The sequence below is a fragment of the Poecilia formosa genome, unplaced genomic scaffold, assembly GCF_000485575.1.
Source record: "Poecilia formosa unplaced genomic scaffold, Poecilia_formosa-5.1.2 Scaffold76, whole genome shotgun sequence".
Lineage (NCBI taxonomy): Eukaryota > Metazoa > Chordata > Actinopteri > Cyprinodontiformes > Poeciliidae > Poecilia > Poecilia formosa.
In genome coordinates, this window is record NW_006800015.1 from 34,481 (window position 1) to 48,853 (window position 14,373).

The window sequence follows — 14,373 nt, forward strand, 5'->3', positions numbered from 1 at the left end:
TCTTGCAACTTACAGGAGTCTCGTGGGATCTTGAACCTCTCGATCATCTCCTCCCTGTTTTGGTTGTTGGTGAATGAGGGGCCAGATTCAGACAGTTCAGGCAATTTGGAGATTCCAAACAGAGCGATGATGCCGTTGCTGCACAGAGCCCGGGACAGGGTCACGAATGTGGCTTTGGTGGAGATGGTGCTTCTCTTTCCTTTTGTCATCTGGTTGGGAAAAAAATACAAATAAAATCACAGTTTATGGAAAATATTACTAAAACACAACCAGAAAGCTATTTTTATTACTTTTTCAGCCAGAACTATGCTTGCTAGTAATACACATTAAGTACATTCGTGTTCCTGAAACGAATTGCATTTCTTTCTTTTGGCTACTTTGACCACCTATGTTTATTTTAAAGAAAAGTGTTCCCTGCAGGTTTAATGAAAACGCACTTCGGCAAATTCGGTGCTGGAGTCCAAGTTAAGATCTTTGATGGACAGCAGGTAGCTTTCCAATTGCCTGACTGCGGGAAGAATCTTGTTCATCAAATCCGCTGCAACCGTTGCCACTTGGACCATGACTTCAACCAGACCCTGGAGTTCCTCGGACAACACCATCTACAAGAAAGAGAGCAACATTCAGGTTTTCTTTACCAGTTTTTGATGAATTCAGCGAGACACATTTTTGTCTCTAAATTGAAAGAAAATTCTCAAGATATGGCCCAAACGTTAATAGTGGAGGGGTAGATATTTTATCATTATTTAAGTATAACATTTTTGCTAAGAAAAATAATAAATGTAGCAATGTATCTAAAAAGAATATACATCAAGGAGTAATTAATTAAGTTGAATTTTAATTGAAAATCCAACTTCAAGAACGCTGATTTAAATTCAAGAACTACACAAATTGCAGACAATCCTTACATAACTTGATTAAATCTTTGATCTATGTTATTCTAACTTAAATAAAATGTGATGTTTAGCTAAATATATCTTGTCAACTTATAATTTTTGTCTTAGCATAACAACACACACGGAAAAAAAAAATGTTGAAAGGAAATCACAAATAAAATCATTGATAAAAGAGATAATGAATAAATTCACGTGCAAATCTAAAATCTGTAAATGTCATTGAAGAGCTAGAAAGGAAGGTCTGGATGTGACATGGAAATTTTTGTATTTTATATTTACTCTCATGTCTTTCTTGACTTAAAAAAAGTAGATTAAAAAAAGAAAACAACGGGGGGAAAAAAAAAAAGAAAAATATGTATTCATGTTTCTGAAACAAGTCCTCTGTGACATCCTACGGCTGCTACAGAGTTAGGCTTTAGGTGCACTGTTTTGATGAGGTGGGAGGGAAGATGCACGTCGACTTTGAGCCTTACTCTGTAAACGACCTTCTCCGTGTTTATATGTTCAGCCGTCAGCAGTGAGAACTTGTACCAGTCTTCAGCAGACATGGCGCAGAAAGTAGCCAGAATGTCCGCCTCTGTCGTGTTCACTGGTTCAGTGGGGTGACAATAATGCAGGCTTGCCAGCCAAGTCAGGATCTGTTCCAAAAGGTATCATGAGAGATATATAAATAAACCTTAATGCCAGAAACATGACTAAGTTGGTATGTTGTGTATATAAAATGGGTGTAAACATAAGAAAAGTGATTAGCTAACAATTTCATCATTGTACAAACTAAGTTACTAAGTTACTAGTTTGATTTGATTTGATCAGACAAATCAATTTGACTAGCAATGACAGAATTGCATTATTATTGTATCATTATTGCATTATATAATTTATTTGTTCATTGTTTTGGACAACAACAAAAAAAATCAAATAAAAGCCACCACAGAGCAGCAATAAAATAATGCAACTCCAGCATGCAGGTCTTGGCTCACCTCTGTGTTGTTAGGTAGAGGGGTTTCCATCAGAGCAACAAAAGCTGCAGGATCTACATCCATGTGTTCCTGGACAGCCAGAATGAAAGCTTCCTTATCCCTCAGCATGTCGCCAGTTGTCACCATTCCTGCCAGAACAAACAATTTATAAGTCAGCTTTACGATATTTAGTTAAATTACAAAAAAAAAAAAAAAATTGATTTTATGGAGAGTAACAAGGTGTTCTTGCATGAAGAGAAATTATTAGAAAAGTAAAGGAAAATACTTTTTTGTCTTAAAGACCCAAGTGAGAGAAAGAGTGGGCATCAGTCAAAAATAGGGAACTACCACAATCAGTAGCCTGTTTTTATGAGGAGACTGTGATTTAGTAAAATAGGAAACTTGCATTATGAATAGGCAACTATTTGATGTTATCTTCAATATGGGGCAAACATTTTGAGGAATGTTTTCAATGCCTAGTTGTCTCTTTTACACAAAAAATAAATGTGGTTCAGAAGGCCACAGCATACCTTAAAAGTATAAGCGTACTTTATAAGGTAGACTTTACCTGTACCTTATAAAGTGGCTGGTAGTTGTATATTCTTTTCAAAAAGATGGGGAGATGCTTAAACCTTTACAGTGCAATGTGTACAATGTAATATTTGATTACGGTAAGCTCCAATTTAATGGAGTTTAGAAAAAAAATGGATGAAGGTTAAGAAATTTTAGATAAAAAAAAAAGTCAAAGAAAATTAAATCCTAATGATAAATTCAAAATTAAAACCAAAACCTATAGACAAAAGTGAAACTCATTAACGACAGCAGTGACAGTTTTAAGAATGGATGTAGAGACTGACAGACTCACCTGGAGCAGTAATATTGACCGAGCTCAGGCTGCTGATGTTCAAGCCCAGCGTTTCACTCAACAAAGCAGTCCTGTAACCATGTACATTTATACTATAAATTAAGTTTGTAAATAAAAAAAATATTGCAAATTACGCTGTTTAATTAATTCCAGTGGGATAGCACACCATCATCCTTTGATTAAATAAGTTAAGTTAATTGACTCTTCTTAAAAAAAAAAAACAACTACTAATAGAACCATAAACATTTTGCACATTAGGTTTGCATGCTTCTTTGGACAATTTGTAATTTAAAAAAATCTCAGACAGATGAAGGAAACGTTTGTACCAGTCTGACTGGAGGTTGTAGCTTCTGGGATCTCCGACTACAGCCTGAAAGATGATTTCTGACAGGGAGGTTTTGTTGCTCCGGACAGCTTCAACCAAGACCTGCAGGCTTGGCAGAACTGTGTGACAGAGATCCCCAGGTTTCATGGAAAGTGACTGCAAGAGCAGGGCCACCGAATCTGCGTTCTCCAAAACACACACCTACAGGACACAAAGTGGCTGTGAATATAATGAACTCATAAAATGATCAAATATATATTTATACACTTTTTAATGAGAAAATGTGCGATACATTAGACATTAGTAATAACATACACACAAAAAAAAACACTTAAAGTGCAAGTTTAAATAATCCTACAAAGGATTATTTGTAGTGCTAAGGAAGTGCAGAGAACAAAATAATGTCACTCAATTACAGCACAAAATCTTAATATCTTGATAATTAGAGTGAAACTAAGGACTAGGTTCTGAGAGTAGACTTTATTGGTGATTTTTTTTTTGTTTTAAACATTTAAGCAGTTCACAGTGATAACAGTGATTGGTGATAACTTTCAGAGTGGCTAATCGCACAGACGTTGAGCTGAATTTCAAAACGGTTGCATCTGTGAACACAATCAGCGGCAACCTTCACCTTGTCTGAGTCACAATCAAACGATAAAAATAAACGACAGGCAAGTTAATGCACAAACCTCAGATCTCAGTTGGTTTAGTTGATCTGTGTACCGCGGGTCAGCTGGGCTGATCTGAAGGAGCTCGCTGGCTGTCTGGATGGCTTCCTGCATGACTCTCAGGTTCTCTGTGACAGGTGGAAAAGACAGAGAGACGCAGGGGGTGAAAAAAGGGAGGCTGAGAGAGACGCCATTAGTGTCTGGAATCTTAAAGAGTTCGGCCTGCGAGGTGACAGAATAACATGACATCCCACTGGGCTTCATTACGACATGCGCCATTACGGTGGTACCGTCGCTGAGCAATGAGCAGCAAATGATGTGCTTAAAGTAAAGCTCTGTGCGGGACTGATGGGGCCAGAAGGGCCAGCAGTCCTAGATGCCGTCATGCATAAAAACGCATCTGACAAGCCCTAAGAAAAGCACCACCTTGGGCTGCAAGATGGGATGACAGAATATTTAATTAGTCCAAAATTAGACAAATGTAACGTTTAATCTCAGGCTGCTCAATACCTTGAGGTCTTTGCATCCACAACAGTTTGCAGTGTTGATTAGTGGGGTTTGAGAGCTGAGAACTGAACCCGCTTACAAAGGGGTTCTATGCACACAGAAAAACATTATCGCACAAGCACAGAAGCATATTAAAAAGAGGTCATGGATGCATACTTGTGCGAGTGCAAGGGGAGACATTTAGCGAGGGCGGACAGGATAAGTGATTGAATTCTACTTTGCTAATGAGATTTAAAAAGGTGCTGAGTGGCTTTCTGTTGGAGATGGGCCACATGGCCTTGGGCTCTTTGGGAGTTGAAGCTAAGTCGGTGTGAAGTCTTATTCCTCATATCTGCAGAGTGAATATTCGAAGTGCCGTAATCATATGTGCAGTTACAACAGCACTAACAAAATGTTTTATGGTCTTCCCTTGGTCTTGCAACCGTTATAAATTACAGTGTGACGGCGCTCCAAGCTGCGTGACTGTTTAATGGCAGGCTGTATTTATACATTCAGGCTGTGACAGTGGCTATGCAAACACGAATCGTAGCAGCAGCAAGTGAGGGAATAAGTAGCCAAATCTGAATTTACGTGCATGCTCAGATGGGGGTATTTTATTTATTTATCCATGCAGTTGCCTGGGCTTTCTTAGCTTTTTACCAGCTGACATCACATGATCATCTGAATTTGACCGGATTGTCTAACAAACATAGTCAAATTGGATTATGGGATTGGATTGGTACAAACTGTATCGTTTCATTATATATTCCTATATAATCTAATCTATATAACAAAGATCTCTTTTCTAAGCAATGTGGCTCAAAATTACATTAATAAGGCATTGGCATAGAATTTTAATACATTATTTTCAAATGTATTTTTTTTTTCATTTTATTCTTATGTATTTGTCATTTTCTTAACTAATTCAAATATTTTTTTAAAAATCAATAAATGTTTTCATTTATTTAATGTATTCCTTTAAGTTTCATAAAGTGATCGGATATGTACATTCAATATGTCATTTATTTAATGGCATATTGAATTTTGGTCCTCAATAAATAAATGCCATCTCAATCAAGTTTTGGACAAGAAGCTCTTATTTTTCTAGTTGCACCAGAGTAAAAAAGCAATCATCAAACATGTGTTGATGTTAATGTAGTGTGGAAAAAAAAAGACAATACTAAAGCACAAATGTTCAATTCCGCTCTTAGTGTTTTTATGGATTTTACATGAAAGTCTATAAAATACACTGAATAAAAGAGAATAGTCCAAAAAATATTTTTTTTTATTACCTGGAGATTCACTTGCCAGTGCCCTGCTAATGGTTTTGATCTCAGAGGCAAATGGCAAACCATCAGGAAGCATCTCAGCAGCATTTGTCAGGATATCCATTGATGGCCTGAGGAAAACAGTACCGAAAATGTTTATGTAACCCAGACTACCATACAACACAAACAAGGAAGAATAAGTTAGACTTATCATTGTTTGGACTGGAGAAAATTGTAGAGTACACAACGATTTTCTTTCTCTGGCTAACCTCTTAAGGAACACTTACGTCTCAAAGACTTGAGGATGAGTGAAGAAGGCAAACATCCCAAGGGTGGCGTCAATAGTGTCTTCTCGCGAAGCGTTCAAGCTCCACGGCATGCCTCTTGTTGCTCCCTTCATCACAATATTCAGATCGGGATTCGAAAACAACACATGGGCTGTCTCCGTGATGTCTGCTGTGGTCGGAGGGACAGAGACGGCTCTGAACATGGCTGGGTAGTCGATTTGAAACATATCGATGATGTCGTTCACAGGGTCTCTTGTCATCATCAGTGACAGGTCGCGTTTCCGCCTGTTCCTCCCGTCATGGTAGCCGCTGGACGTTGGGGTTGGAAGACCACCAGTGCTAACAAACTGGTGAAAAGCTGCAAACATGTTCCCAACCAGCTCTTCGTACACTGCAGTATCCACGTCCACACTCACTCTGGTCAGAATAGACAGTGGGAGTCTGACGATTCCGTACATCTTGGAAAGAGCCTGACTCAGCATTTCCAGTCCAAATGTTTCGGTTGAGGCCAGCCACACGGACATCTCGTACACGCGCTCCACCGTCAAGTAAGTGCCGTTTGTTGCCAGGAAGTGCTCCATGGCCTGGTACACCACAGGCGAATGTCCAAAAGCCCTTGTATCGACAATCAGTTTAATTATCCTTTCCACTGTGTCAGCGAAAAAGGCCAAATTAACTCCAGAAGCATTTCCTGACACCATGGGGAAGATGTCATTCAAAGTGATGTTGGCAGAGGTTAGGAAGATCACTGCTGCCTCTTCAATGAGCTCCTGGGATGAGCTGCTACTTTCAGTTAGATGGTAGTTGACCAGAACGTGGTTCAGTGCTTGGAACGCAGCTTCAATGTAGGGCTGAAGGAAAGGAGCCTCATCAAGCAATTCATCTGAAAGCTGTCTGATGGAAACCAAACTGTGGGAAGAAGACATTTGATGAATGTCAAAATGTAAACATGTTTGCATAACATAACAACCTTTGTTTTATTCTAATTCTTTATTGCAGTGAATCCCAAAAACCGTTCTTTATTCCTTTTCAGATTCGGAAAAAAAAGACATTTCCAATCTCGCCCTTCATCCTTAGGAACAGATTAAAGAGCTGTAACTCATGTAGTTAGACCTGTTTGATTTCCTGGGATACTCAGATTATGATCCTTATCCCCATGCCCGGCTCATTAATGGTGCCGACATAAAACGAGAAATCAATTTTAAGAGGAGAAGAAGGCTGAATCACAGCTAAGCTACTATCTATTCAGACCTGCCTGTTTTCAGGCAGACCAACGTTAAATTAATCAATTTGAATGCAAATGCGACCACTTCAGCTCCTTGTGTAATTATGTATGAATCAAATAGGTTTCAGTGGTGCTTTGTGGATAATGTGGTCACAGCAAATTAAGTATTAGGTTCATGGTGAGTTCATGTAAGCTGCAGGTGAAACTGTCTCTAAAGGTCTGTGCTCTAAACAGAATTCGATGGAAATGTTTTCTTTTGTCGCCGCTGTACAGCACATCTTTTACTGATTACGCCGTAGTCAGGGATGACCTGATCCGATCCCAGGTTTCAGCCCAGAGTACTGATCACGACACTTTTAATTAATCAGTATTAGGCGTGTTCGACACAACTCTGGTTCCCAATATTTGTCATTGATCTGTGTCTCTGATTATGTCAGCCACTTCCCCAGCGATATTAGTTTTACGCAGCCAATTTTTCACAATTACAGCCTGCTTTTATTAGCACAGTTTGAGAAGCTGTATGAAAGTTTGGGTACGTTATTTTGGTCACCAATCACCAATTTTCAGCTTAGAAATGAAGCTTTTTTTCATTCTTTACAACAGCTTTCAGAGTGGGAGAGAAGCTGCAGCCGTTCCCTCTGTCATGAGTCATGTGACCTGCTCTGTCTGATGTGCTTAGACATCACACACAGCTCTTTAACACCATCCTTTAACTTCACAGTCATTCAAAGCAGTGCATGTTCCGTGGAGCAGAGAAAGGACAATACCGTCATCCTTCTCAACAAGGTAAATCATGCCCAGATAAAGGAAATGAAAGTTGTGAATAAGTGATATAAGGTGGTTGAGGTTGATCATATGGGGTAACCAACTTCTATGCATAGGATGAATTTGGATTGGGGTAAAAAATATAATAGTTTCCACATATGATTCATGGCTAAATAAAGATGATTACGAAATAACCTTTAATATCCTACAAAGAATACCTTCATGACCATTCATTATTTTGATTGTTTTCAAAGGAGACCATCTTTGAGAGCATAATTAGCTGGAATCGCATTGAAATATGTAGCAAGGTGAATAAAGTCATGTCAAAAAAAGGGGGTGAACATGCTAACACTAGCCGAACACTGAAGCGAATATCATTATTCGCTGTGGGTATGCTGAGTCAGAAACATGTTTAGAAACAAATGCACATTATAGGAAACATGTTAAGTCACAGTACAGCAGCTATTTTAATTTAACTAACCCATGTTGGAGCAGCATACTGAATCTGACCTACAGAAACTCTGGTTGGAACAAAAATATCTGACACTGTAAGCAGAAAGAGGAAAGAACCGGAGAGGCTGCTGCATCTGGAAGCTAGCTGGTGAGTGAATTGTAATACTGATGAAACGCGATGTATAATTTTACAGCATTTTACAGCTGCTGCGTTGAAGTTAACGAATATGGCTTTATTAGCTTCACTGAAGTGTTGCGCTGCGATTCTGCATTGGCTGATGACTAAAATAACTCGGATTGGTGGTTGATGCAGTAGTTCCCAGTCAAACTGTCCTCAAACTGGTTGGTTAAATCCCATAAAGGTTGTTTCTGTTTAAAAAAAAAAAAATTAGCAACGTTATGCTCCTTTTTTTCATTCTATATTTTTCTCTTTTGAGCCATTTACCATGGGGAAATTGCTTGGGTTTCCTGGAGACCTAAACAGACCACTAAGTTAATTTGATATGATTTACTGTCAAAACAGCTCTTAGTGAGTTGAATTATTATCGCCAGATTCAACACCAACACACTGTTTAGTGATTTCCTTCCTTGAGAGCACCCAAATTATAACAAGAGTAAAGAGCACATCGTGTTAGGAACAACATAATCCAATTGTGGCTGACCTGCTTTGCAACTGCATGTCCTGGAGCAGCCAGTACCAGGATATGTGTCCCTCGTAGCTCAAATGCATCCCTGTCAGCTGCAGGAACTGGCTGGAGAGAGTCTTGATGAACTGTTGTATCACATCTGTGCGGTTAATGCTGACGTGATAGAGAGACTGTAATGTTTTGACAATCCTGCCAGCTGCCAAGCTCACACTTATTGGTTCCATGCCCATGTGCTGTGTAGAAGCATGCAGGAGAAAAAAAAAAGAGTGTAAGAAGCGAGACTATTTATTTCCCGAGTGACAACACTGCCACCAAGTGTTGAAACTGTTTTTTTTTTGTGTGTGTGTGTGTTTTACAAACACATTTGCAGTTTGCATTTTAATTTGCCATGCTCCTACTCACGCTCATGTTCAGGTGGGACAAGTCAGTGATTGCTGCTGCGTAGGCATCCAAAACAGGCTGCAGGCCGGTGCTGCACCAGATGGCAAATGTGGAAAGGTTTGCCCCTGCTGCCTCTGCAACAGGCTCCCAGGCTTTAAGGGCGTCGCTGCAGTTCAGTGGGCCACTTGCCTACAAAGACAAAAAAAAAAGGAGAAACAAATCTTATATCATGTTCCATAGAATGTTCTAATAACATGCAGAAAAAAGAACATTGTGCCCAAAACACAAAAGGTTGTAGGGAGGGGGTGGCAGGGGGAAGATCCTAATACCTCTTCTTTTGAGGTTTAGAAAGAACAAGGGATAATTCTCCCACAGGTATCTGTTTTTCATTGTGTTACTGTTATACGCCCACATAGGCACTGTATAAATCACAAACACTGGAGTGCCATGTCGTCTCTTCCATGTCTAGACTCTGAGGGTATTTACATGTTTTGCAAGATAAGACACATACTTTTCTCCACTGTATTGTGGTTTTATCATGATAGGGACAATAATTAGGATGGCTCTTTTTGGAATAATTTTATACTTTAATTTGATGAGGAAATGTGCAGGTTCAGACAAAAACACCAAGGAAGATGGTAACACTAAATTTTCTGTTGCTGTTAAAAATTCATATTTTACAGAGCAACTGAGGGAAATTCTAATCATGGCAGAGCAGAATTAGTATTCTGGCAAAGACACTCCGACATTAAAAGTTAAAAAGCACCCTCAGATCTGAGCAGCAGGTTGGTAAAGCTTAAAGTTCATATGATATCATTTGTTTATCCTCAATAAAAGACTCAGGTGGATGTTGGCTATTTCACCCCTCCACCATTTTTGTACATTTGCAAATGTACCCAGCTTTTGCAGGGATGAAATTGGGAAAATGATAACCTGCAAAGTTCATACCAACCATGAATCAATTTGTACCAGCCAGAGGAACTATTTCTACTCACTCTGACAACCACATAGCAATTTAGAGTTATTTTCCATAACCCAGTCAATGTGGAAAATGTGGTTGTAGGACTCCAACAAACATCACCTTGAGGCCAAGAGTTACTTTAATTTGACACAAATACTGGCTAATTTGCTATTTTTAATGAGAGTAATGCAAAGTTTTTAGGTAACATTACAGAATGTGATTTGATTAAATAACCCGTGGGATTTGAGCGTATTTATGACAATTTATCTCTAGAATTTCTAAAAAGATGAACCAGAGCACTGGCTTCATACGCAGCTCCGCTAGATTCTCATCTCCCTTCAGTCCTCTGTCTGGGATTTCTCCCATTGAGTTCGATTTTTCTGGTTGAACTTCAACTGGGTCAATCAGCGAACAGAAGGTGTTGTTGTGAAGCGGAGGACGTGAACAAAGCCATTCAGTTTGTGTTGGCAATGATTTCAAATGCTGAGCAATTTAAGTCAAAGCAAGAGAAGTGTTTGAGACATTTTATTGCTGGTGAAGACATAGCGGCTAAGAGGTTGGTTTTTACATAAAAATATGTAGCTATGAAAAAAATTAATATGCCAGTGCTTGACTATATGGGCACAAAATACAGGCTGAGAAGAGCAAAATGGCAATTGCGTATATATTAATCGTGGCTTCAATATTTCAAAGGGCAAAATAACCCAAAGTCAACTCAAAGTCAGGTAAGCTAGAATTGTTTTGTGAAGCTATACATTGTAAAAAAAGGTTTCTCTTTCACAGCCACATGTGAAAGGGAAACTATTTTGATATTAGAATGTTCTTGTTTCTTAGAAAAAAAGATAGATAACAAAACCAGCGCACACAACAGAAACACTTTTGGAATCTTACTTTTTACCTAGAGAGTAGATTTTTCACAAATATATGTAGTGTGAATAGTTTATAAATAAATTCCTGCTTGCATGCAACCATCAGCTATTATATATCCTGAAAATGTGTAATTTGGACTGTTTACCACTAAAGTCATACCCACATTATATTCCAGTGTGACAATACTGTCTGTCTCAAACCTTGTTGAGGTAAATAGATGTCCAGGTGCCTATTCAAGCCGTTGGGACGGACAGATTAAGTTGCAAAAACCAAGATAGTTTTGATACATTAATCAGATGTCTGGAAGCGATTGAAAAATGAGACGTGAGACACGGATGAGAAACGGCTCTTGTCAAGTGCAACAATGCATGACAGCTGGTGTGATAGCTTTGTTGTCCACCTCAAACAAAGACATGTAGAAAACCATAACAAAAGGAAACTCTGCAAATGATTGTGAAGATTCAGAAAAGCTGACTGACCTGCTGGGCTGCTTGAAGAGTTCCTTGTATGGCAAGCTGCATTCCTTCTGTGAGCTCAGACATGTTGAGATGACTGGTGTTCACAGCCAGCCCAATGTCTCTCATCAGGGCCACCAGGGGCATCTGAAGGCTTTGTAGCATGACTGAGAAGAAGAAAAAGTGAAACTGACAAATGCAAATTACCTTTATAAGCTAAATGAAAAAATGTACAGGCACTGTTCCTTTATGCGTTTTAGTTAGAGATTAATAAAGATCAGATAATGTGTAGGAACACCGATGCATAATTGAGATAGTGCTGCCGACTTCTTCATTTTCTCTTAGATTAAATATGACTACCTCTATCAAAGTACCTACATCACATCATTTCTGTCTTTTTTTTTTTGTTATTTTACTTGGGATAAACATAACTGGTGGCGGCCAAAATCAGATCAGGTCAGGATTCACAGAAAACGGGACGTTGTTACAGAACAAAGCAGCCTTGTCTGAGCCTTTCTGATACTAACTTTTGCTGACATGCAGATCAAATAATAGAACAGTTTGAAAAGTTTCAAATCCCTCGGTGCAATTTCCTATATGAATATATTCTGGGATGAGGCAGTTTTGAAAGTCAAAACACCACTGGTGACCCCAAGGGAGAGCTCTGCGAAGGAGATGGTAATGCACCTCCAGGTGCTTTGAGTAGAAAAGCTATTTCACATGTCTTTACTTTTAATTGCTTCCTAAAAGTTTACCAGAACCCTTAATTTATGTACGCTTTCACAAAACATCCGTGAAAATCCACAGATATGATGAGAGTTGTGTTCTTGCAGTAGGGGTAGGCGTCTGGAGGTTAACTTGTAACGACATAAAACAATACAAAAAAAGATATGGAAATATATGGAGCAATGCTGAATCAAAGTTCTCCCTTTTTTGCTTTTACCAATGTTGAAATAGTTTTTTAAACAAGGGAGAACAAGACAGTTGGAAAACAATGTCTGGAGTGGACTTAAATTTGGACAAGAAACATCTTTAGTGAGACTTGAGCTAAATTTCAACACATTATTTGCACTAAATGTTGTACATTTGGAAAAAAGGACTATAAAATCCAAATTAGTTAAATAAAACTGGTGTACCAAGTGAGCATTCAGTCAAGATTACAGTTAAAATTGTCCGTCAAAGCTCACATAATCACTGGAATCATTTTGTCTTGTTAGACATGTTTTGACCATGTGCTTGTTTGCCTGCCTAGTGGCGATAACCTTAATTTAACAAACTATAATTTAGGAAAATTGGCCTGAGTGAATAGAGTTGCTGAAAGGGAAGTGCCTGTTTAGTTTTGTGAATAATGTAGATGTTTAAAATACCAAAATAAGGCTTTGAGGCAAGATTGCGTACTCTTGGCACAATCGAATTTTTAGATGACTTGCACAATGTGTGTCTTATTCCTTTTAGCTATTTAAACAGGCTTCGTCTGGACGAGTCAGCAGTTTGGCTGAAGACTTTTTTGTGTGTGTCTGTTGTGTCTCTTGGTTCTCTCACCATTCTCTGCTTGCATGTTCTTCAACACAGCTTCAGCCAGTTTTTCAAAAACAGGCATGACAGATGAGATGTTGCTCCAAAGGTCTTCTTCTTCTAAAGTTGACAGTAGGCCTTCCAGCATCTGTTCGAGGCTGGTGCAGAAGAAAATAAAATTTGGTTTAAGGCAACTTCATCTGACTGTGAACTGAGGGAGAAAAAAAAACCCATAATCTGGCACAATCAGTTTTAAGGGTATGACTTCAAATAACTTGAAAATACCAGGTAATTATTTCTTATATCTGTGTACATTGCTCTGGATAACTGCACTTACTTGTCCCATGTGTCTTGATTTGCATTCCCAGTCATCACCTGCTCCAAAGTAGGAACAATAAGGCTGAAATTGTCCATAGATGTTGAAGGTGGGCCTTCTATTGCAAGTTGCAGGAACATTCCCACAAGTTTGGTCAGCTGTCATTGAACCAAACACACACAATTAGGCATAACTTTATTATTACCTTTGTTGCAAAGGTTCTCACACTAGATGTATCAGACCACATAAAGTGTACCTTGCTAATAAGATCTGGTAAAGTTTCCATTGACGTTCCCTCAAAACTCTCCCAGAGAGTCATGTTACCTGAAATTATATGGAACGTTTTGACAAAGTCAACTTAAATTTGTAATGCTCAATATGCAAACAAATATCAGAAATCATCAGGATTTAACATGACATCTCCCCAATAATTACACTAAGAAGCTGACTTACCTTGGCCAGAGTTCAAGATGAAGTCCATTATCTTAATGAGGACAGAGATGGAGTATTGAGCTGTGGAGTTTGGAGGCAGGAAGCTCTCGATGGCCTTCATCTCATTCAAAATTCTTGAAAACAAAGCAAAAAACAAAAACAAAAAAAACAATAGTACTTTCCATATTAGTATTCCCCTTGAAAATGTTAAAATATTCTTTTTAACTATTTTATTTGGTTCGTTTTACCACCAGAAACAAGTCTGATATAATGCTTCCTTTCTACAAATACATTTTATTGTTTTATCATTAGTGCAATAAATACCAGAGCATATCAACTTAATCCTTTAAGTACATATCTGCCATTGAAAATTTTGTACAAACCATTTGTCAATGATCTATCAGGGATGCTTTATACCTGCTGTGATAACCAACAATTATTTTTCTTTATACTACACATAATCTCTTGAAAGGAAATTTATTTATGTTACTCCATCAAATGTCTCCCTGCTGGAGTCCATATAGAGTTACCAATATTTTGGTAGGATCAATGGTCATTATTTGTCACATTCTATGAAAGGGCCAAAAAGGATCAAACAG

The 14,373-nt window shown here is 38.4% G+C and overlaps 1 protein-coding gene across 1 annotated transcript in view; it reads right to left on the reverse strand.

Annotated features, from left to right (window-relative positions):
• The window catches only part of abca12 (ATP-binding cassette, sub-family A (ABC1), member 12), a 64,350-nt gene that overhangs the window by 34,474 nt on the left and 15,503 nt on the right, over positions 1 to 14,373 (reverse strand). Inside the window, exons 20-35 of the mRNA XM_007556025.2 lie at positions 13,796 to 13,908; positions 13,599 to 13,666; positions 13,364 to 13,500; positions 13,054 to 13,184; positions 11,536 to 11,678; positions 9,247 to 9,414; positions 8,860 to 9,077; positions 5,755 to 6,663; positions 5,492 to 5,598; positions 3,735 to 3,841; positions 3,047 to 3,246; positions 2,721 to 2,791; positions 1,877 to 2,004; positions 1,370 to 1,534; positions 438 to 602; positions 14 to 209 (exon numbers count right to left, since the gene is read on the reverse strand). Of these exons, the coding sequence (XP_007556087.1) occupies positions 14 to 209; positions 438 to 602; positions 1,370 to 1,534; positions 1,877 to 2,004; positions 2,721 to 2,791; positions 3,047 to 3,246; positions 3,735 to 3,841; positions 5,492 to 5,598; positions 5,755 to 6,663; positions 8,860 to 9,077; positions 9,247 to 9,414; positions 11,536 to 11,678; positions 13,054 to 13,184; positions 13,364 to 13,500; positions 13,599 to 13,666; positions 13,796 to 13,908 (3,026 nt within the window). The remainder of the gene's footprint in view (positions 1 to 13; positions 210 to 437; positions 603 to 1,369; positions 1,535 to 1,876; positions 2,005 to 2,720; positions 2,792 to 3,046; positions 3,247 to 3,734; positions 3,842 to 5,491; positions 5,599 to 5,754; positions 6,664 to 8,859; positions 9,078 to 9,246; positions 9,415 to 11,535; positions 11,679 to 13,053; positions 13,185 to 13,363; positions 13,501 to 13,598; positions 13,667 to 13,795; positions 13,909 to 14,373) is intronic.